Raw genomic sequence first — 25,406 nt, 5'->3', positions numbered from 1 at the left:
GCACGGAAGAATTCTTGCGCAAGTATCGCGAGGCTTTAACATTTATGCCAACGACCTGCGCGTATGTATGTATTTATTTATTTTTAATTATGGAGGTTCCTCGGTTCGTGTTTTATTTACAACAAATAAATTAATGGATAGTTAAATGAAAAAAAACCTTATAAAATATGTCTTTTTTATGAGAGGGATTTCATTATTCAAAGGTATCAGTCAGGTACAAAAGAATTTCCACTGTATTAGGTATACCACACTGGATAAAATATGGCACAACAATGAATTGGCTTTACTAAGAATAGACATCCCTCCAAAATTAATGAAACAACGGTAAGAAAACTGGTCAGAAAGGCTGTCAATAGGATCACAGCTACATGGAAGGAGCTGCAGTAAATTCTAAGTAGGGCCTACTGATTTTATTAGTATACATGACAACAATCTCACATATTCTCATATGCCAAATGGTATAGGGTAAGTTGTCGAGAAGAAAGCCATATCGCACAAAGTTTTATTTATTTTTATTCTTTTGTAAACAACATTGTTAGCACAAAACCTTCAGGCTTCTGCTACAGTAGAAGGTAAAAGAATATGTCAGGAAAATCCTACTAGAACCACTAATATTTATTTGGAGTTAATCAGAGGCATTTTAAATATGATATGTGCTGAGTTCTATTTCACATGAGTTTGAATGTGATTGGTTAGTTTGGAACAGAGCCACATTCCTTGTTATGAGAAGGTTTGCGCACTTGTGCTAACACATTATCTCAGTTATTTTTATTTCCCCTCTTGAAAAAAAAAGTATTTTTAATTGTTGTACATGACATACGTTACAATTAAGGTGGAAAAGGTTTTGAAATTATTTATTGTGGTCTCATTACTTTACATTCCACAAACTTGACATTTGAACAGTGGTGTGTAGACTTTTTTTTTTCCACTTATAGCAAGCAGAAATTAATTTATTATTTATAAATTATTTCAAATTTTTATTTGACTATTTTCTTTAAATTATGATAAAATGAAAATATATAATAAACAAATTAAGAAATATCTGAAAATATATAATAAACAAATTAAAAAATATCATATATATATATATATATATATATATATATATATATATATATATATATATAGTCATGTTTGGGTTCTGTTTTTCCTTGTGTGTCTCCCTTGGTCTTGTTAAGTGTAATCCTGTCCTTCCTCGTGTCAACCAATCAGTGCCCTCAGCCACTTGTGTCTTGCCCCAAGTGTATCTTGTTGTGTCATTAGTGTGTGTGTGTGTGTGTTTAGTCTCCTGTCTCCCCTCTGTCTGCATCGATTCATTGTCGTTTTCCTCCTGTCATGATGCCAGTTTTTTTTTTTTTTGCCTTGTTGTCCTCCCCGCGTTTTGTTTCATTGCCATTTGGAGTTCGCTTTTGTTTTGAATAATTAAATTATTTTTTTGTACATCACCTCTGCCTCCTTGCCCTGCTTCCCTGCGTTTGGGTCCGCAACCACCATTACCTCTTGACAGAATGAATTGACCACGATCGGACCCAGCGGGAAGCTCCCGTTGCTCGAAAGTGCCGTCAGCCCGCCACCCAATCCCATTCCCTCCATGTAGTTTCTTTTTCTCTGGCTGGTTCCGCCTTGTCCTCTGTTCCCCATTCACCTAATCTCTTTAGTTCACTTAAGTCCCTGCCCTATGACACCATTTTGTCACCCCATTGATTCATAGACACAGACTCAGACAGCACTCTTGACCCTTACATGTTTTCGTCACGGTTTTATTTTGCGGATTATTTTAACTCCATGTCCCGTCACCTTGGTCCTCGCATGTTCATCACTCCGGTTCACACGTTACAGCCACGTCAAGATTTAGTCCCCACTTCACCTGTTTCCTCACCTAATCCCGTTTCTTCTCATCATATTCTTTCAGTCTCTCTATCCTCTGTTTCTGGTATCCCTGTTGCTCCTCACTCCCCATGGTGACAGGCTGATGTGCCCCCGGTTCCTGCTCTCAAGTCTGCCTCATCCAAGTCTGCTTCAGCCACGCCACCCCAAGCCATGTCCAGCCAGCTACCGCCAAGCACCGCCAAGCCAAGCATTGCCAAGCCAAGCACAAGCCCCAGCTCAAAGAGGCGAAAGATTAGGCAACAGAGAGCCAAGTTGCACCGTTTTGCCCGTGCCGCTGCAGCCTCAAGTCCCCGTCCCGGCTCCATGGCAGCCTCAATTCCCCGTCCCGGCTCCACGGCAGCCTCAAGTCCCCTTCCCGGCTCCACGGCAGCCTCAAGTCCCCATCCCGGCTCCACGGCAGCCTCAAGTCCCCGTCCCGGCGCCACGGCAGCCTCAAGTCCCCGTCCCGGCTCCACGGCAGCCCCGGGCCTCCTCGCCTCTGCCGCTGCCGTGCCAAGTCTCTTCGCCTCTTCCATGGCGGCTTCAAGCCAATGATTGTGGACAGACGGCGCACGTCCTGCTGCCGTCCTCTGCTCCTCGTCCAGCAGCGCACGCCCCGCGGCCGTCCTCTGCTCCTCATCCGGCGGCTCATGCCCCGCGGCCGCCCTCTGCTCTTCGTCCGGTGGCGCACGCCCTGCGGCCGCCTTCTGCTCCAGTGTGACGACCTCCTCATCGGCGGCGCCGGGCTCCCCTCATCTGCCGTCTGGGACGCCCTCCTCACCGGCACAGCCGGGCTCCCCTCGTCTGGTGTCCGGGACGCCCTCCAGACTGGCCCTGATGGGTGGGCCAGGTTCCCGCCTCCCTGCCCCTTCCGCCTGCCCTTTTTTTGGACTTTTTTTTGTTTTAGGGACGTCTGGAAGCCGTCCCTTGAGGGAGGGGTACTGTCATGTTTGGGTTCTGTTTTTCCTTGTCTCCCTTGGTCTTAAGTGTAATCCTGCCCTTCGTGTCAACCAATCAGTGCCCTCAGCCACTTGTGTCTTGCCCCAGGTGTGTGTGTGTGTGTGTGTGTGTGTGTGCATTTAGTCTCCTGTCTGCGTCGATTCATTGTCATTTTCCTCCCGTCATGCTGCCAGTTTTTTTTTTTGCCTTGTTGTCTTCCCCATGTTTTGTTTCATTGCCATTTGAAGTTTGCTTTGAATAATTAAATCACCTCTGCCTCCTTGCCCTGCGACATACATATATATATATATATACGTATATACATACTGTATATATATACACATACAGTATATGTATATGTATATGTATATACTGTATATGTGTGTGTATAGATAGATAGATAATAATCAGCTGTCTATTCTTGTTGCCGTGGCGATGGATGATCAGCCCCGGGGAGGAGTGTAGAGCAACAGGGTGGCGCATGAAGCAAGTTGAAAATAGAGTCAGTTAGTGAAGGCAGAAACAAGAAGTTAGTCCACACTTTGCTCCCCATGATAACATGATGATTCTGCATGTGACGATGCTCTTCCTCTGTCTCTCCCAAAAAGCCTTGGCGGAGGTCCCATCCACAGGTGAGGATTTGCAATGATACTGCACTTTGTCTTTTTTTTTCTTTAATGGGATTGCACATACTGTTGCTATTTAATTAGCAACTTCTGTTCATACGTTCATACAAGTATGAAATTAAGACAATCGTTCTTAATATTAAGACATAACAATACTGTATAAAACATTTTATCTTCATCTTATTTGCAAAAAAAAGAATATATGATAAAAGTGTAAAAACAAGTTAGACAATGTATACAGTATATACAATGGAGACCTTTTGATATATGAAGACAATGGGAACTTTTTTAAATTGTGGAAGAAAAAAAACACCCCACACCTCGCGACCTTGGCTCTTCTACCTCTCCATGAGGTGCGCGCACTTACGGCCGACAATAAGGCGCTCAATAGTTGCCAGTCTGGCCCTGGCTGACAAGTGCCTCACTTGGCCCTATTTAAGCAACCTTCCGGAAAAAAAGCTGAAATGGTGAAAGTTATATAATGATGCAAACTTTGCACGGGTATGTGCTGTTTAACACGTTGCATAGGTCAACTTCCACAACAAAATAAGACTTTTTCCATCCAATTTGCAATAAAATAAGTGTGGAACAAAATTAACATTCTACAAGCATGCAAGCCTCAAAACAGCCTGGTTTAAAATTAGAGTTGGACTCTTGTTATTCACTCCGTTGGACAGAGGATACATGTAGTTAAGGCAAGCGTTGCAATTGCATCCAAAAAAGCACAAAGCCGTCCAATGAAAAAACACTTGGAATATGATTTATAATGTTTGTTTTACCCTTATCGATTGCTTACAATTGCGCACAAGCTCAATTACTTGAGTCCCGTCTGTAGATGCAAGCCAAAATGAACAAAAATGAACTGTTGCTCCTCTAATGACTGATTAGCCTCGCAGAGACATTTGTGTTACAAAAACCTTGAAGCTGATCCAGATGTAATAGATCGACTTTTATGTTATTTATAAGTTCATCTTAACTTCCCACGGCATGCACTTGGCCTGATAAGAAAACATTTCGTGGCAAACAATTCAACTTCCAAGGTGTAAAACGGTCATATTCCCCATCCAGAATAATGGAAATAAATGTAATCCAATCCAGGATTATGTTGTCATCATAAAACCTTTATGAAGTGTACAAGCCATGTATGAAATCACATTTTCACTTTGCAAACTGCCATACATGTGGAAAATTAAGTCACACCCTATAAAGCGGTGCCTTAAGATATGAATTCAATTTGTTCCGTGACCATGCTCCTAACTCAAAACAATTGCCTCTCAAATCATCGTTCCCCGTTGAAATGAATGCAAATGCCATCAATTCATTCCAGCCGCCATAAAAATATCCAACTAAAATTTTGATAATTCATTCTTGGGGTCACGGGCATGCTTGAGCCTACCTCAGCTGTCTTTGGGTGAGAGGCAGGCTACACCCTGAACTAGTCGCCAGCCAATCGCAAGTTCTATATTTTGTAAAAGCAATAATTAAAGAGAACGTAGAGATTAAGTCGTTTTAACCATAATTTGTGCTTCATTTAAATTGACAATGTGCTGCTCCTTCTGTTGACTATAATACAGACATATGGATACATACAAGGAGATAGTCACCCCTCTGAAAGCAGCAGTTATATTACAAGTAGTTGTTTTTCGCAGAGGATAAAAAATATATGCCTGTGAGTATTGTTAGATTTTATATCAATTGTTTAAAGGTGCATTGTGCCATTGAAAAACGTAAAGTTAAGGCTTTTTCTGCATCATGCATGCTCCACCAATGCCCAGATGAGTACGAAGAGCCCTGACTGATTTATTCTGACTGCACCTGTCAGCTTTTGTCTTCCCTTTATAGTAGAGTGTGCGAACTCCGCACACGCCACAGCTTCTTTGGGGAGGGGCGGAGTTTTTCCTACCTCATTTGAAGTCATGTCTTCGTTTGTCAACTACGGCTGTCGCTTTAAGAGTGTGCACGTACTCACATTCGCACCATGAACGAGCCTGACACAGATGCTGCAGTTACGCTTTGGGCCAGAGGCTGCAGTCGCGTGTAAAAAAGTGACAAACTGCACAAAGATCCTTGAAAAGGGTTATTGTTACACCGATGCAATTCATTAAGATGTCTATGGCGTTTTTTTGCATTATTTTTCTGTTAGCATCAAGCTCAATGTACTGTTGTACAGTAAAGCTTTTATGGTTAGCATAGCTCTTTGCCCTGAGTGTAGTTTGGAAGTAAACTTAAAAAAAAAAAAATGTATTTATAATAGTCGACAATTATATGCAGATTTTTACTATTCACCGGCCAGCCCAGTTCCTATCCCTCTTGAAAAGCATTTTTTTTTTATCCTCTGCACTTTAGTTGTGAAGGGCTTTTGTGTTCCATAGTCAAATAAAAGTGTATTATGCATCTCCTGCTAACAATAGCACACACACAAACACACAATGCCCAATGAATTAATGCATGAAATTATAATTCACAATCTATTGACATTATACATAAGTTAACTGTACAATATGTTTTTATACAGCACAATACTGCAGTTAAACCTTTCTCATTTCAGAACGTTACAAAAAATATAGTTTTTTTTTGGGGGGGGGGTGATGGAACAGATTATTGGCATTTCAATGGTGAAAACTGATTTGAGATACAAGTGTTTTCAGTTACGAGTGCAGTCATGTTGAATGTACGAAACTCATTTTTCAAGGCACCGCTGTATTTGCGCTGTATTTCATGACAGGGAACAGTAATCTATTGGCAGTGGATTTGGCTTGGATTGCCTTTCAATGATTTATTTTTGACAGCTGAAATCACGTCCTCGCATGAGATTCGGTTTCATCGAAGCATGAAGTGTGATGTTTTCCTTTCTAAAATCAGAACATCGCTCATCATCATCCTGTAAGAGAGCTGCTCCCTTTAGGCCGTTTTATGAATTCCTATGACATTGAAAATGACTCCCTGAGCCAAAATCCAAAGAAAAGACACTTTATCAATGTTCTGGAACGGTCGCACCATAGAGTGGAACCTCCTTAAGAAATATTTAGCTCTCCCAAGTACCAACATATCATTAAAATACAGCAAAATAGCTAAGTGTTCATCAAAAACAAGAGCCCCCCCCCCCCCCCACCTAAAAAGTATACTGGGGCCTTGAGATACAAGTTTAATTTGCACTGTGACCACACTTGTATCTCAAGGGCTGATGCTTGTGAGGGTAGAACTTACCTCTGTGGTTTCTACATAATGTCCTTTGTGTGTCACCACAAGGAAACAAAATTGCTAAAATTACTGTAGGCACTTAACATAGTGTTTTTTTTTACACACTTGAGGTTAAGGATCGAGCGGAGACGGCATGATTTTAAACGATAGCGCAGATGTACCAGATGGACAACTGACCCTCGCTGCTTTTTTTTTGGAGCAGCCACCGCCCAACCACAACATCACAACGTGGCCATTCCTCCAGAGAGGGTGGACACGCCTGGCCTGAGTACAGCCCCAAATGAAATGGCAGGAGCAAAAATCACGCACTTATATAGTTCATCATAGTTCAGCTGTACTGAAATTTTGTTTCTCGCCCAGAGTCACCTGGAATATTAATCATTCTGTAGAAAACAATCTGTAAGATTCAACTTTATGTACATCTGTTTATTAAGGCAACTGCATGCGAACTTACCTCATAGATGCCATAACAAGGTGGATCCATGTTTAAATAACAATTGCAGATTTAATCTTGATATAAGCGCTCGAAACCATCCACTGACAGTTCTATTGCGTCCAGCCACCCATGGGGCCAGTATGAGCATGTACAGTACGTTTAAATGGTTGTGACATCAGTTATCAGTAGGGGTGTGAATTGCCTAGTACCTGGCGATTCGATTCGTGTCACGATTCGATTCGATTAATCCCGATACAAAACTATACATTGATTATTGCGATTTTTTTTTTTACTCAAATATAGAAAATATAAATCAGTAAACTTGTACATGTACACTGTAAGATTTGAATGAAAATGTATTCATCTGAAAATTCACGTTGCAGTCTGTTTCATGTTTGAACAGCACTGAAATCAAATATTAAGGCTAAATGTTCCATTAATATAACATTCTTCCATGCTTAATGTGTGAATCCTAACCCTAAGTAAGACATTTTGTTGAATATTCCCATAAAAAAATTGATGTTAAAAAATCGATTCGGCCGCATATCGAATCGATTCGAGAATTGCGCGCTGTAATGTCACGATATATTGCCGAATCGATTTTTTTCTAACACCCCTAGTTATCAGTGTCCCACATGATGTGAAGGCAGAAGAAGTCAAATGTGTGAGACTTTGAGTGTGTTCATTTCCTCATCCATAATGTGATCAGGTGGCAGTTTTGGAGGAAGGAACATGCACAAGAATTGCGATGTAGTCACTAAACCGCAAAAGACAGAAGCATTCTACCTCGTGAATTATTTGATTATTGTTTTGGTTAGGGACTTTTAAATGAGTGAAAGGCGCGTACCGATAACTTTCTAACTCAATTTACGATCCCTGGTATCGGTACTCGCCAGCATTAATCCAGGCCCAGAAAGTGAAAACCTCCTCACGGGTGCTTCTACTCAACTGGCAGGCAAACAAGCTCGTCTCCACCAGTTTAGAATAGTACCTGTGCCTTAAAGCCAAACTGTTTCCAGGTTTTTAGTACTTTCTGAACCTGGATTCCCCAACCCTGCTCAGCTTGCCCATCCCTAAAAATAACAGTGCATTTGTTAGGTATAAACTATCTCATATTAGACAGCACCAAGATGGCTGCTGTGTGAGTAATGTTAAAATTGTAATTTTGGTCATTTTTCAGTTCAATCTGTGTAAAAAATTCAATCAATACACGTGTCATTTAAAGGGGAAGTCAACCCCCCCAGGAAATTATTGACAATAATATGTTCTATGCAGCCCCATTAGTCTAAATATGGTATGGTATTCACGTTAGTGGAATATGAGTTAAGCAGCAAATTCCAGCAGTTTTTATCAATATCAGAAGGCGGCCGTTTTGCCACTGTCTGAGAGAAAATGACATCACAGTTGCTCAGGTCTCAGGTAGCAGCCAATCACGGCTCAGCTTCAGAAATCAGGTGAGCTGTGATTGGTCGTTGTCTGAGCCCCGAGCAACTGTGATGTCATCTTCAGTCGACAGCAAGTGGCAAAATGGCTGCCACCCCTGAGATGGATATAAACGGCTGGATATTGCTGCATAACTCATGTTCCACAAATGTAGTATTCATCAGAAAGTGATGTTTAGACTAGTGTGGTCACATTTAAAACATATTATTGTCAATTAACTGACTTCCCTTTAAGACAAAAAAAAAACTTTGATTGTTTAAACCTGTTTCAAACAATGCGTTAAAATGGTGGCAAATAGCAATCTCAGCAATGATGGTGCTAATAGCTACGTCAAGCTGACTAGCACCAGTCTGTGAGCCTACTACGCGAGACAGGTATGCTTGAACTACGCCACAGGCTTTTGTTGCCAAGATGTTGTATTTAAACGTTTGACCTTCGGCTCCACAAACGGACCATTGGAAAATTCGGCGGTGTTGCCCGCGTTCAGGTTAATTTGTCCAGTCACCAACATTCCTGCCCCAGAGCAGCGGAGGCGTAGGCCTACTCTATGCGGCAGCCTGACTGACCATGGCATGCTTTGGCAGTGCATTCCGACGGCGACCTGAACGTGGCGAAGTGCATCTCTCGGGCTTTTTTTTCGCCCTCTAATTTGAGCTTTTAATCCTTTCCTGACTCGCCTCCCATAGTTTGCTGAATGCCTGAGAACAAATACAGCAAATGTTAAGCACGGAAAGAACAAGCGATTTAGCGTTAGAAAATATATTCCATATGGGAGGCAACGCACGGGATGGGTATTTGTAGATAGTTGTAGATAAGCCTCTCTGTGACGTCATCATCAAGTGTTAAATGGAAGGCTTGCAGGCCATGTACGACCACTTACGTCATTACGACACAAACTTGTTTTGTTCAGAATTTGGCTCAAAACGTGTAGGGTATTTGCAATTTTTGTCACTCTTAAATCAGTATTATTAGCTGTCAGATGGCATCTATTATTATATTTAACAAAATAAAACACTTTTATCCAAAACAGGGGTAATTTATTTATTGTTGCGACGTTCAGCTTGTCCCATTAGGGGTGGGTGGCCACAAAGATTCATCCATCCATTTGTTTTCTAGAATTTGTAACATTATATACATGTATATGGCTTAAGAGGAAACTATGTGACATTATACACACTTACTGCATGTCACATTAGTAATAGTTCAGATTTAGCATAACCAAGTGCTATTAAAGGTGCTAGCTTGGAATTGATTGTCGTATTGCATTCATTTAAGCCAATTATAGTTCATTTTGTAAATGTGCACAATTCAAAAAGCTGTACTGTGCAGGCCCTTCACTGTATTGTCTAACTTTGCTTTTGGTATGGCTTTTTTTTTAATGTTATGGCACAATCTGCGTCTGAGGTTGTGCAAAGCCCAAAATGTTTGCGGGTTCTCGCCTCTGCGTGTGTTTCCACACGGTGTCTGTGCTAAAATTAGCCCCTTGCATCAACTAGAAAGTAAGTAACCATTAATGTGTGACACGTAATCCTGGACTGCTGCGTGTTTCAAATATGTGGTTTGAAGCACAACATTTACATAAAACCTGTTTGCTTGCCAAACGTTACAGAATTGTTTGCAGGATGACTTTGTGTTCTTTTGTGTCAATGCGTCATGATGTGTGCACAGCTAAAATTGACTGTCTACTTTGGACAGAGGATGGCTACAATGTGATTTCACAGGGAAATTCCAGGACCCGCAGGGCTATCCTGGGCAAAGGACTGTCTATCGACACCCTGACAAACAACATGACCAGTGTGGTGGTAAGTGTGAACGGTAGCGAAACAGTCCAGATATCATTGACGCGTACAATCCGGGTGTCTATCTGTTCTGCCCACTTCACAAATCCCCCTGGCCAATTTTACATCATCTGGCCGTGGAGGTCTGCTTGCAGTTCCTTATAAATGTACTTTGTTCACTTTGACCTTCTCCATGGACTCAAGGAAATCAGTTTCTTCTTCTACCATGTCAAGGACTGCATGCATGTCATCTGCTGATTTTAAAGGAAATGAGAGGATCCACTTCAATTGCTGGCGAATCAAGTGTGTTCAGACCCACAAGCGCACAAAACGCCCGTTTTTGCATCTGCAAAAATACCAAAACAAAGTCTAGCCTGCCCCTGCGCAGATTAATACCATGCTCGCTTCAGTCATAAAAATCAGCTCCCATAATGCTAACCCATAATGAGAAATGCCAGGGACAAGCTAACAATTAGCTTCTATGTGGCGGTTGTGTAGCTTAAGCAAACAGTGCAGCAACAAATGTAGACAGACAATATAGTCACAGTCATATATTCTTTATGAAGTACAACTAATATTACTGTAATTTACAGATTCATTTACAGTAGTTGTGAAAATCTGCTTCTTTTATGTGCATGACATGAAATATTAGTAATTATTGTAGTAGCAGCAGTATAGTAGTAGTAGTGGTGGTGGTGGTGGTAGTAGTAGTGGTAGCCTAATTATTACGTTAAATTAAATAAAAACAATTACTTGATTTGACATGTTCTCTAATGATATTGTTTCCCTTTACCCATATTAAGCCAGAAATTCTCAAAAAGAAATACAACTGTGAGAAATATGACAAACACTCCTATTGCTTTTTCCTGTGTATCTTATGCTCTATACACGCATTTGCTCATGAACCTTAATTCTCTCCTCATTTTTAAGCAATTTGGATATTACTCTTGTAACTGTGTATAGTGGTTAATTCATATGAGCTGTCTTTTGGAAGGCACATGGTACAGTAGGTACTGTATTGCAGTACACCACAATTTCATTCTAGGTTGTTTTGTTAGGAGGATGCCGGCAAGTATTACACGTGGCGGCGCTTGGGGCCAGCGGACCGGAGAACGCGGGACCTGTGGGTGGACATGAGTGACGTTGGGCACGGCCAAGTCCGAGTTCACGGCATTTTGTCCAATTCCTACCAGCAGGCAGCCGTGAGTCTCACACGTGTAAAACACAATTCGCAGTAGCGATTCTCTGGTGTGCTACGCATGCATGAAAGTGTCATTGAGTTAACCTAGAAAATAAAATACATTTATGAAGCTTACAGTACGGCTCCCAAGAAAGTGAACAGTGTGTCAGTAAATGGGGGCTTTAGGACCCAGATGCGGGAAGGCAGGGCAAGGAGGCAGAGGTGCAGTCCAAAAAAGACGTTTTAATATCTAATCAAAAAAACCTAACTTCAAAATACAAAATAAACTGAACTAACAAAACATGAAGCTAAACATGACAAAACAACTAAGGCGAGACTAACAACATGACATGGATCCTGATCAGGCGAAGAGCAAACAGCAACAGCAAAAATGAGTCAGACTTTTCACAATAAAACAGGAAATGACAAGACAAGGGGAAAACACAAGGAAAACATGACAGGGAGTAAACAAGACTGAAAATAAACATGACACAGTGCAAGTGAGACTGACAACCCGCTGCTGTGAACAGCTACAACGGTACTCAGCTGCGCTATATAAAGAGACAACAAAATGATTTACTACAGTGTGTGTATTTTCTCTTAATTACACAGACATTTTATCTAGCAGCTGAGTTGTACAGGCCAATACCAAAGAGTTCCATATTTGTAATAGTAGTCACCACACACTTTATCACGCTTACAAGTTGAAAGCGTTCATCAGTGCCGCAATTAAAATGAGACAAAGCAGATGCGGAAGAAAAGCAGGCCAAAGGAATTTGGTGTGGATCGTGAAGTCAAACTGCCATGGGAGTTTGGACTCATGGTGAACATGTTTAATTTAAGTTTGAGTTCGAAATTCATAGTCGTGAAGGTAGTGCTGATCAAACCTTTGTACTCAAGTCACATTTGGTTTTTCAAAAGCAGTATTTCTGATAACAGCCTCTTCCAATCGCATTTTTCTCATCTGCTGTCTTGAAAATGAATCTGCTATGACCTTAATGACCTGATCCCATGTCGCTCAGCCCTGTCTTTGCTTCCATTATTTTTAATCACTGCGAACATTGCATCAGACTTGGGAGGAAGCATATTTTGTGTTGACATATGGCTTGCAAATGGTTTGTGTAACCCTGCTAATGGGCTGCAGTTGAGAAACTCCAAAACACTCAAAAAAAAACAAAAAACAGTCTGAATACCGATTTTTAACATCTTAAGTGTGGACACACTTTTCAGACTACTTTGAGCATTTTCACTGCTTTGCATTCAAAGTAATTTAGTAAACAAAGGCCCAATTGTCATATATATCTGGAAGATTAACCTGTGGTGTCAATTTAAGGATGATTTTTCTGCAATCAATCACAATCGTTAATGGTAAATCTGTTCAATATTTACAATCGCAAACCCTTAAGCGGGGTACACATAAAGTGACAAATTGAACAGATTTGAGCAATTTTGCCATCTTTCCGATCAAACCTGATTGTTGGTTTTCCCTAAAATATGGTCTTGGTTGATTATCTTTCGGTGTGAGGTGTTTTAAAGTGTGGTACACACATAGCAATTTTTAACATTTCAACCAATTTTTTTAAATGTAACACACCCCACACGTGCAAAAATACACCAACAAAAAATTGTTTTTACTACCTTTATAGTGTGTAGCACACTCCAAATGACCAACACAGCACACCATACACATAAGGATTTGGTATTGAATAGGTTTAAAATTTGCGATTATCACTTTAGGCCCGATTTTCAGTAAATGTTAACCCCACAGAAGCTGCAGTAACTGCCTTTGCAGGCTCACTTTTGATTGACACTAACTGTTTTTTAACTGTCAGAGTTTCAATGCCCACCTCGGGCAGAACTTCTCTCTAGTCCCGGTGCAGGTGGGGGACATTGAGTCTGAGTGTACCATGTTCCACGCCTCCATTGTAGAGGCGGCCAATCGGAGCTGTGGCCGTAAGGTGGTCAGTGCCTGTCGTGGCGGCAATCCTCGAACCCGTCCACCAGCGGTAAGGGATGCCGTCAAGCTGAAGAAGGAATCCTATCGGGCCTTTTTGGCCTGTAGGACTCCTGAAGCAGCTGACAGGTACCGGTTGGCCAAGCGGAATGCAGCTTCAGCGGTCTCCGAGGCAAAAACTCTGACATGGGATGAGTTAGGTGAGGCCATGGAAAACGACTTCAGGACATGCTTTAGAGGAAATTCTGGTCCACCATCCGGCGTCTCAAGAAGGGAAAGCAGTGCACCATTAACACTGTGTATAGTGGAGATGGGGTGCTGCTGACCTTGACTCAGGACGTTGGGAATCGGTGGGGAGAATACTTTGAAGACCTCCTCAATTCCACCGACGCGTCTTTCTTTGAGGAAGCAGAATCTGTGGACTCCAAGGTGGGCTCTCCTATGTCTGGGGACAAAGTCACTTTAAGCTCCTCGGTGGCAAGGCCCCTGGGGGTGGATGAGATCTGCGCGGAGTTCCTAAAGGCTCTGGATGTTGTGGGGCTGTCGTGGTTGACACGCCTCTACAACATCAGGTGGACATCGGGGACAGTGCCACTAGATTGGCAGACCGGGGTGGGGGTCCCCCTTTTTAAGAAGGGGGACCGGAGGGTGTGCTCCAACTATAGAGAGATCACACTCCTCAGCCTCCCCGGTAAGGTCTATTCAGGGGTGCTGGAGAGGAGGGTTCAACAGATTCAGGAGGAGCGGTGTGGTTTTCGTCCCGGCCGTAGAACAGTGGACCAGCTCTACACCCTCGGCAGGGTCCTCGAGGGTGCATGGGAGTTCGCCCAACCGGTCTACATGTGTTTTGTGGATTTGGAGAAGGCTTTTGACCGTGTCCCTCGGGAGTCCTGTGGGGGGTGCTTTGGGAGTACAGGGTACCGAGCCCCCTAATGCGGGCTGTTCGGTCCCTGTACGACCCATGTCAGAGTTTGGACCACATTGCTGGCAGTAAGTCGAATTCGTTCCCAATGAGGGTTGGACTCTGCCAAGGCTGCCCGTTGTCACCGATTCTGTTCATAACTTTTATGGACAGAATTTCTAGGCGCAGCCGAAGCATTGAGGGGCTCCAGTTTGGTGTTCTCAGTATAGGATCTCTGCTTTTTGCAGATGATGTGGTGCTGTTGGCTTCATCAAGCCGTGACCTCCAACTCTCACTGGAGCGGTTCGCAACCGAGTGTGAAGCGGTTGGGATGAGGATCAGCACGTCCAAATCCGAGACCATGGTCCTCAGTCGGAAAAGGGTGGCGTGCATTCTCCGTGTCGGAGAGGAGATCCGGCCCCAAGTGGAGGTGTTCAAGTATCTCTTGTTCACGAGTGAGGGCAGGAGGGAGCGGGAGATCGATAGGCGGATCAGTGCAGTCTCGCGGGATCTTTATCGGTCTGTAGTGGTGAAGGAGCTGAGCCAAAAGGCAAAGCTCTCGATTTAGCGGTCGATCTACGTTCCTACCCTCACCTATGGTCACCAGCTGTGGGTCGTGACCGAAAGAACAAGATCCCGGATACAAGCGGCCGAAATGAGTTTCCTCCGTAGGGTGTCCGGGCTCTCCCTTAGAGATAGGGCGAGAAGCTCGGTCATCCGAGCGGGTCGAGCCGCTGCTCCTCCGCGTGCAGAGGAGCCAGTTGAGGTGGCTCGCGCATCTGGTTTGGATGCCTCCTGGACGCCTCCCTGAAGAAGTGTTCCGGGCATGTCCCACCGGCGGGAGGCCCCAGGGACGACCCAGGACACGCTGGAGAGACTACGTCTCTCGGCTGGCCTGGGAACGCCTTGGGATCCCGTCAGAGGAGCTGGTTGAAGTGGCTGGGGAGAGGGAAGTCTGCGCTTCCCTCCTAAAGCTGCTGCCCTTGCGACCCGACCCTGGATAAGCGATAGCAAATGGATGGATGGATGGACTAACTGTTTTTAATGTTTTGTTGCAAATAAGGTACTTTTTTATCTGGTTCTAGTCCTGTGTGTTATTATGTTAGTTTAGTTGTTTCTAATAAAGTGACTGGTGTGTGTGTGTTTCCTTTGCAGAAAGTCGCCCTGTCATTCGACTTCCCCTTTTATGGACATTACCTTAGGCAGGTTACCATAGCGACGGGAGGTAGGTTGAAACATAGGGGTGTTGGGGTGAAACTGTTTGCCAACTTGACTGTGTGGAGTTCCTCTAGGTTCACTTATGGAGCTACTGTACTTTTAACTTCGACATGCTGCTAGACCACGGCTCCATTCGGTTCAGTTACAAAAGAGCCTTTCTTTTGTGTAAAGAGGAATTGGGCTAGTAGAGAGAACGGGCTAGTAGGGTCTGTAAGTGTTTTTAGGAAACATATATAACATAATATAAACAAGTCTAAGCGTTGAACAAGAAAATAGAACTATTGAATAACAGCTTCAATCTTTTTTTTCTTCTTTTTTTCTTAGGAAAAGTGCAACATCAAAAGTTTGTCTTCTTTTTAGGAAATCTACTATACAGTGCAAAATTAACCATTTGGACAGTAAAAATCCTTAATATTTACTGTCCCTTACCTAATATGTTATGAAAAATCCAAATCAGAATTCAATCCTAATTTGAAGTATTTTGTCTTTTTACTGAGAAAGTACTCATTTTCAGGCTTTATTTTCACCGGTGAGCTGACCCACCGCATGCTGACGTCCACACAGTACATCGCCCCACTGATGGCTAATTTTGACCCCAGCCACTCCAAAGAGTCCACCGTGCAGTACATGGATAACGGTACAGTATACTTTCTGTAGGCCTACATGCCGTTGTACTCAGCACATATATGCAACACCCTGTGCCAGTTACATTCTTTGTTTCTTTTTTAATAATTTTGTCTGGATCATTTGATTTATTATTAGTTTATGTTTGAATAGCTTTGTTAATACTTGTTCTGCGAGGGAGTGGCCTTTTCGGGGCCTCATCGTGCCTGTGAATTTGCAAGTGTATCCCTGTGAAAATATATGTATTTTCAGGATCATTTGGATGAATTTCCAAGTAGGTGTTTTTACATGCCCTGGAATTCAACCATAATGGCTTCCTCAAACCAAAATGAGTGAATTAATGTTCATTTTTTCTTTTTCTTGTGTTCTCTTTTGTAGAATACTGTATGTCCATATGTCCGACCGAGTGGGTTTTGGGGAGGTTGTGCTTACTGTTGTGCTTGATTCTTCCAGGTGAGGTTTTTGTTGTCCAATGGGAGCGGGTTCGACTGTCGGGCAAAGAGTCAGCGGGTGCATTCACCTTCCAGGCTGTTCTTTACAGGACAGGACGCATCACTTTCAGTTACAAAGACGTAAGATAGAAGGGTCATTCAGGAATTGGTGGGCGATTTGAGCAACAGGATTTGTTTTAGAATTTTGTTATGTTTTCTTACAGTAAAGGATTAGGGCAAGTGAAGAGAAAAAAAATAGGTTGGCAGGATTCTGACTTTAAAGTGAGAATTCTGACTTTATTCTTTCTGACTTCCCCCCACAATTCATAGCTCTACGTCACAAAGTCAGAATTCTCACTTTAAAGTCAGAATTCTGAGAATAAAGTGAGAATCCTGCCAACCCTTTTTTCCCCCTCTTCATTGGCCCTAATCCTCTTCCGTAGTTTTCTAGAAAACAGGTAATAAACCATAATATTCTTTGATTAATCAAGCTCAACCATCAATCATACTTTTTTAAAATTTATTATCAGATATTATGTTCGTCATATCATATATTCTGCTGTAGGCTACCGGTAATTGGCGCATGTGTGCTACAGATACTCTAGCATCTGACAAACGTATTAAGTTTGGACACCATCTTATATCGTCTTCCAGATACCGTTCCCTCCTAGAGACATTGGTCCAACTCACCACCCCGTGAAGGCTGGCCTCTCCGATGCCTTTCTGGTCACGTCATCATCCAAGTCAGAAGGTTAGCGCTGATAAAGTCTTTCCAGCCAAACTTGCGGTAACAGTGACGTGTTTCTCACTCACAGGTGTCCAGAAGCAGACGGTATACGAGTACCACCGCATAGAAATTGGTGCAGCTAATATCAGCAGCTCCTCGGCGGTGGAGTTCACACCATTGCCTAGTAAGACACCAATTGGTAAATAGAGTTGGGCGACTGATCGGTTTCATCAGTTAATTCAAGTTTATTTGTCAGGATGATTTTTCCAGCAGTATTTTATTTTATGGATTCAATAAGCAAGTCACCGCTGAGATGCAACTTTAGCACTAACAATACGGCTGCAAACGAGTTTTGAAAAACTCAGGGAGTCTTGCCAACTTGGTGATTTGATTGCTATATTTCATGACTTTGGAAAATTGGACCCCTCTGGCGATTAGCTAAATAAACAAAAAAGTACTCACAACTTAATTCCTGATGCGAAACACACGTGCACAATTATTTTTACATTGCTTTGCATACGAAAAGAAAGGAGTGGAGTGGAGTGGTGGACATGGTGGTAACTTTTGACCCAAGGGGGAGTGGGGCGAGGGATGGGGGCACGGACATCTTTACCAGATAAAAATGCACGAAACTCCTCTCGCTGTTCAAATTCAACAAGGAAACGGTAATTCTACGAGAACATACCCACCCAGCAAAAAATGGTGGAAATGACGTTGAAAAGACGTCCCTGGTGTCTGTCTAAAAGACGTCTGAATTTGTCTTGAATGGTTGAAAAGTGAAAGCTGAAAAGAAGTAATTTTCAAGACGTTGAAAAGACGTCCTTTTACAGTCTAAATTTGGTTGAAAAGTGAAAGGTGAAAACAGGTCATTTTCAAGACGTTAAAAAGACGTCCTTTTACAGTCTAGATTTGGTCAATTTGGTTGCCAGGACATCCCTAAATTATTCATTAATTGTAATTATTACAATCTAATAAAATATGTAATTTAATAAAATATTTAATCACAAAGTCATGACTGGATTTTCAATCAAGAATGAGACATTAAAAAAAAAGTACATTTATTGTCAACATTACTATAATTAACAAATAAATCATTTTATAACTTTTCCAAAAAATGGGCAAAAATACTAAATAAAAACATTAACGGTTAACGTATAATTTTTAAGAACATTATACAAACATTAAAACACTTGAAAATTGAAACTTCTAAAAATATAATTTAAGTTTGTTTTTTTATTTTTTGTTTTGGTGAGCCTCTGCACCCCCATACCATGCAGTGGCACGTTAGAGATGGTCAGCCATGGCATTATAAATTCTTGCTTTGTGGCCTTCCAACCCACTTTTGACATCAGCTGTAAACACAAAGAAACAAAAAAAAAACATTTATTCCTGAAAACTGACATATAGGTTTTTTCGTAGATTGGCGCACGTGTGCTCGGCGTAAAAACGGGCACATTTCAATTTTTGTGCAACACAAAACTGTTACGCCCAATTCACACTGACTGCGGAACGGCCACGGTGAGTTTTCCGTACGGCCGCCGCACGGACTGCAATTCACTCCGCGTGCGTTGCGTGAGCTGTCCGTGTCCGGAAATCTGCACCCGTCAGACCACAAGATCACGGGGGTTCACGCTGGAGAGTTGAGTTCACGCGATAACAACCGTGTATATAGAGTCCTATTTGTAAACAATAGCCACACTTGCCTGTTGTCACATCGCTATGCTTTTGGACATTATTTCTGTGACTTCTACCATGGGTAAGTACGTTTTGTGTTTAAATAGTGTTATTTTGTCATGTTTAATTTAATCTAAGATCATTTTTTGTCTTAAATGTCCGACTCATGTCATACTGTGTAGTTAGCTAGGTTCCCTCCCCCCCAAACGGTTTTATTTTTAAATATACCGGATCTATCTTGATGCCGACGCTCGACTTCCTGTCCAGCTCGTGTAATGTCTTCAGCTTCATGAAAATCTGCAAGCGTTCCGCATGCAGCGTCCGGAAAAAATAGAAGGCTTGCGGAAACCTTCCGCAGCGCTGCATCCCTTCCGCACCGCATACGCAACGCACTGCAGCTGGTGTGAATTGACACGCAGACTCGAATGCTTTCTATTCCTTGCGGCAGCCGTACGGAAAACGCACCGCGTCCGTTCCGCAGTCAGTGTGAATTGGGCGTTATGGTATGGGTGCGCTTTTTTGCACTTTCCGGCGAACACAGCTGCCGTACCTCCAGCGCATCTGGCAAACAGAAAGCAGACTGCCCTCAGCCTTAGCGGGCGCAATTTTTGTGCTGGGGCAAGTGATTCCAGCGTGTTTGTGAACGCTGCGCCTTTTTCCCTGGTCGTAAAAAGTGCACCTGCCGCGCCGATCAGCGCATCGTCAATTTGGTGACAAAAAGTAGACTAATTCTAGATCGCCCAAAAGGAAGTCCATTTTGAAGCGCGCATCTTGCTATGTTTGTGCATTTGATGGGGGGAAATATGGTAGCTTTCGAAGCTAACAACACGGAAGTAAATGAAGCCAGTAAGCTATGGCTACTAAATGACCACAAAGCGATAGTGTCGTTATTGGGTTCACAAGGTTGATACTAAATAATTAACTAATTAATATACTAGCTACTAATTTAAGCACGGTTTGAACACATACAATGAGCCATAACGTGTGGTGCTAGTTATCCAAGCACTGTAGCATAATGTTCAGTTGAATTACACTCCCTACACTGCCTTGACGTACGGCCTACATCGAAGAATGCATTCTTAACTGTTCTCTCGTTAGCATTACATTAACACTGTAGTCAACATTACAAGACCCCCAAACGTAATACTTACATCTCTTCTTCTGTCCTTTTGTTTCTCATTTCTTCTTTCACCTGTCAAGTCCAATCCACTAACGTCCGCCGAAACGACAGGTGCCGATTTTGGTGTTTTGCGCATGCGCCATGCGCAAGGGAGGACCTGTTCAGTGGAGGTGGCTGCTTACCGTGCCTGCCAAAATCCTCATGAGTAATATTAAACTACCATTCACACTCACATTGTAAAAAATTGTTATAATATAAAATATATACATACAATCATAAATAAATAAATAAGATAGGCTCCAGCGCCCCCCTCGACCCTTGTGAGGACAAGCGGTTAAGAAAATGGATGGATAAATAAATAAATAAACACATAAAATACATTATGACATACCAAGTGGAACCGGAGGGAGACGGTCTACTAAAACTATTATATACCATATTGGATGGGTTATAACACGACCCAGTTTTCAACATCCATTTTTGGACAAAATTTGGACCACATTTGATGGGCTAAAATATGACCCAGCTTTCAACGTCTATTTTTCGTCTAAATCAAGTCTAAAACGGACGAACCCGATTAAGCCCCAAATTAAACGTCCAAAAGACGTCTGGTGCTGGGTGGGTAATTAATCGCAGCATCCATTCGTCTGTTAGGTTTGTTTGTTTCCCCCCGCCATCGGCCCTTATTGTTTTCGTCCTGCCTAAACAACACCTGATTGGTCCGACCTAAAAAAGGTCGGCTGCAAACGTATCAGAGTAGAAGATGTATTCTCTGGAGTTTGTGTACTCACAAATACCGCGAGAATTCATCTTACTGGCAAGGTTAGTACAACTCTACTCGAGTAAAGAGCTTGAGAGAGCTGTGAGAGCTGCCTGGGGTGAGGGTGGCTGTTATTCTTGAGTCATGCAGTTTGATGGTGATTTTATGATGACAAAGTTTTGAACTTTTTACATTTGAATTTGCCAAGCATCATGTTTATGTCAATGTTTTTTTTTTCAAGAAGAAACTGGATTAGTGGGACAGGGAAGCCTGGGCTTCGCTGCCAAAGCTTCTGCCCCCGCGACCCGACCCCAAAGCAAACCTTATTTTTACTCATGTCATTGTTATATTTTTCTATAAGCAAAGGGAAAATAGAGGAAAATGTGAAATCAGATTTTTGGAGGGGGAAAAAGTCAGTGCAATTTTTTTTTTAATGCACCAAACCCTAAAAATTGGGATATATATACTCTGACTCTGTCATGTTTAGTTTCTGTTTTCCTTGTGTGTCTTCCTTGTCTTGTTAAGTGTGATCATGCCCTTCCTCGTGTTATCCAATCAGTGCCCTCAGCCACTTGTGTCTTGCCCAGGTGTGTCTTGTTGTGTCGTTAGTGTTTGTGTATTTAGTCTGCTGTCTCCCCTCTGTCTGTGTTGGTTCATTGTGTTTCCCCACGTCATGCTGCTTGGTTTTCCTTGTCATTGGCCCAGGTCATGCTGCTCGGGGTTTTTTTTCCCATGTTGTTCCCTCCCATGTTTTGTTTTATGATTTGTTTTATCTTGTAATTTGGAAGATCCCTTTTTTTTCATAGAAATTAAATTCTTTTTTTGATTGGGCCTCTGCCTCCTCACCTTGTCTTCCCGCGTTTGGGTTCCCAAGCTTCCCGTCCCTGACAGACTCTGTCCCTGATGACAACAAACGCTATAGAAAATTAATGGGCGAAAAACAGCACTTGACATTAACAACAAGCCTAACTTGTCATGAAATTACTTGGGACGGGTGTTGGTATTTCTATCTTGAATATACTGGCAAAAGTAAAATTGTGAAATGCATGTCCTTGGCTCCTATTTCTCAGCCTGCCTTCAACATGATAACTGTGAGAGCTGCATCTCATCCAATCAGACTTCTGATTGCAGCTGGTGTAATGTACTCCAGAGGTGAGCTTGATATATTTTCTGTACAATCCGTACATTCACTCACATATTAAAGTAGTAATTGACACAACACTGTTATCTTTTAGGTGTTCGGATGGCATGGATCGACACAGGCAAGAATGGTTGGACTTTAGCTGTTCAGAAGAGGTAACAAATGTTCATTTTGGTTTATTTAGTCACTATTAGACACTGTGTTAGGTACGGTTTGCACATTCTAATGCTATTCTTTTGGAAATTTGTTGTCATTTTTAGTACATTTGTAGATATAGCAGAGATTTCATGAAAAATGCGCAAAAATGGTATTCCCAAAATGATGATAAAGTTGGCATACTGTGAGAGCATGTAAAAAAATATTTAATAATTGTATTTGACTTCTACAAATGGGTAGTAGGACCACAAATTGAGAAGAAATAAAAGAATGGTGCAGTTTTATAATTACTATACTGAGTCCAAATATTCTGACGTTATGTTTTCAATATTAAAGTCAAATTTTTAATGTATTTAAAACGTATATTCAAACTTCATTCTCGCAACATTGATAACAGTCATACATTGCTAATATTTTGCTGTTTTCATACATGCAAAATATTCAGAATAAATTAAGAAATAAAAAATCTATTGTTTTTATAAAGAAATATTAGGGCCCCACTGAAACCATATAGTGATATCAAGATTATAAAGTAAAAAAATAAATAATCTGAGTAATTTTGTGAGAAAAGTTATGGTTTTTCAAGAATGAATTTGAAAAAAAACAATTCTGGTGACAGTGATAACACAAATTTCAACAAGCCTAACGTTCTATTCTAATGACTTAATTTAATTAAAAAACAAAAAAGACGTTTAAACTACAAACACCATCAGAGCATATACTCAGACCATATTGTTTAATGAAAACCTCCCAGTATTAGTTGCAGTTATTTTATTGGATCTCATTACCTTGTAGCTATCATTTAACGAAGTATCTGCTGAGTGTATTTAAGAGAGTGTGATGGTGTGTGTGTATTAACAGAGCAAAAGGACCAGTTGTGACAATTACCCCGAGGAGGATAGTTCGATCACACCAGAAATGCATAATGTGACCTCATCTGCATCACAAAATCACTGTAATGGTGACGGTGAGTACAATCAGTTCTTCAATACAAACAGTTATTTAAAGAGGATATGTTATGTAAATTTGAAATTCTATGTGTTAGTGTTAGTTGTGTGTCTGAAATGCTTGCCCGTCCATCCTGTGCAGAATTACACAACCACGGGAATCTTTACTTTCTTATCTGCCCTTTTGTGAAAAGTGTCTGTTATGGAACCTGTTTCAATTTGACCTTACTGTGGCATAACAGCAAGTTTCTCTGCTCATGATTTGAGAGCTAGGCGTGACACAGATCCTGAGCCACTTCCAAGTGATGGCTAATATGTGAAACACTACCATTTTAAAACAAAAAGAGAGATGCATAAAGTTTTGTTTTTTTTAGACACTCGGATTAGCTTTCTTCAGCTTCCGTAAGGACAAACACATGTTGACACAGTGATGGTTGATGTGCCTGCTGCATGCGCCATATGTATTTGCTTGAATAGGATGCCACAATCTTGGCACACTATGTCTCCTTACATTAATTATCTTGCAATACAGATGCGGTGCAGGATACTCCTAGTAGTGTTAGTTGGGCTAACACAGCCACCGTAGCGGGTATCGCGTCTGCTCTGGTCCTACTCCTGGCTCTTGTTCTTGTGGCTCTTTACATCAACTGCCACCCATCTGCTGCATCGTCGCTTTACTTTATCCAGGTGAGTACGTGATTATATGTCCCACCTGGTCTGCGATTTTTGTCTCATCCTCATTTTTCTTCTTTACAGCGACACAAAAGCTACTGGCCCTCATTTAAGTTCCACAAGCAGCAGCAGCCTGGCTACACAGAAGTTCAGGGGGATGGTCACAGTCAGAGGAGCAGCATGGTTCAAGCCGGACCATGACAGACTTACAAATGCAAACCTGGACATATTGTGTCCCCCTCTCCCAATTAACCAGTAACATAAAACAAGCAAAATTAATAAATCAATAAATACACGGAATTTGGTCTAGTGGAAATAACCACGTAACCAAAGTATAGATAGGTGAAGCTACATATAAAAGCTACAAAAATCAGCTTTGGAGTTCCTCAAGGTTCACTTCTAAGGCTGCAATACTTTTTAGACCTGCTAATTGCTCTGTGCTAAGGTGACGAATGGCTTCAGATTGGGTGCAGTAAGGGATCAAAGGGCTAAACAAGTGATTATCTTTATGTAAACACACATTCATTGACGCTTAAAATGAAACAAACGACTGCAGCCTGCTAGTACTAATTATGCTATTAAAAGCATTGTCAAAACAAGCAAAATGTATAAAAAACAATTTAAAAAAAATCTCAATGGTAAAACATTTTAAATGTCTTATTTTTTAGAAATGTGCAATTATTATCAGTGACTTGTCTTTATGGGAAATAAAGGATTCGTAAAAAAGTAAACGTGTTTTGCCATTGTCAAGTACATTTTGCACAACTAGTTCATTAACATAAGCTGAACAGCAAAATTCACAACACTTTTTTTGATGTGTAAATCAACCAATACATTTCCTGTTCCAAGAAAAATTAGTGAGTTGATTTGACATTCCAAGGCTTCAAACAGGATGTTCTCAGAGGGAAGTCACCATTAGGCCAGGAGCCAGGTCCACCCCTCAGGATGTTTTTTGTTACCTTTTTTTGACTATGATTTCCTGTTATCTCATATGTTGGGCCATCACAAGTCGATAGGGACCACCCCCAACTCTGGGCCGTTTGGTCACAGGGGCCAAAAAACACCCCTTTTGGGAAAAGCTTCTGGCAAAATTGTGTAATTGCAAATATCAAAGTACAGCAACTGCAGAAATGGTCAGAAAGCTCTAAAATGTTGCATGGTGTGTCCTGACACATGGTGAAACTGGCAGGAAAATAATCATGGGCTTCCTGTATTTCAATTCTCAAATATCACTAAAAAATCAAAAAATGTCTCTCCGCCTGACCAATTACTATCAAGTGATCCATTTCAAACATTTTATTGTAAATCTCACTGCCCCAAATGTATATTAAAAACATCCCACATTTGGAACCTTCGATTTAAGTCCATGATGAGTTTTCTATCTGAAGTATTAGAGGAGCTATGAGCAAAATACTCCACTGTACCTAAATTGGAAAAAAACAGAACATTCCAGAATTACCATTCCAAATGGGATTAAGCTATTTTCTGCATCGAAATACAATCTTAAACAATATTTGAAACATGGGTTATGTAGTACTATATTATCTAACGTGAATAATGTTACCCATCCAGCATGACGTCGTCCGGTTGACAATGGCACATCCACTGA

General features: G+C 41.6%; 1 protein-coding gene across 1 annotated transcript; it reads left to right on the top strand.

Moving 5' to 3' along the window:
• Positions 1 to 3,352: 3,352 nt before the first annotated feature.
• Positions 3,353 to 24,528, top strand: LOC144042683 (plexin domain-containing protein 1-like). Its single transcript, XM_077555563.1, has 13 exons — positions 3,353 to 3,440; positions 10,210 to 10,316; positions 11,351 to 11,494; positions 15,483 to 15,552; positions 16,060 to 16,182; positions 16,623 to 16,741; positions 17,255 to 17,351; positions 17,416 to 17,511; positions 21,952 to 22,033; positions 22,117 to 22,177; positions 23,040 to 23,145; positions 23,658 to 23,812; positions 23,882 to 24,528. Exons 1-13 carry the CDS (start codon positions 3,368 to 3,370, stop codon positions 23,996 to 23,998), a joined length of 1,350 nt encoding a protein of 449 aa, XP_077411689.1. The 5' UTR covers positions 3,353 to 3,367; the 3' UTR covers positions 23,999 to 24,528.
• The last annotated feature ends 878 nt before the right edge of the window (positions 24,529 to 25,406 follow it).

Source organism: Vanacampus margaritifer, chromosome 2 (assembly GCF_051991255.1).
Source record: "Vanacampus margaritifer isolate UIUO_Vmar chromosome 2, RoL_Vmar_1.0, whole genome shotgun sequence".
Taxonomy (NCBI): Eukaryota; Metazoa; Chordata; class Actinopteri; order Syngnathiformes; family Syngnathidae; genus Vanacampus; species Vanacampus margaritifer.
This window is presented reverse-complemented; position numbering and strand designations above follow the sequence as displayed.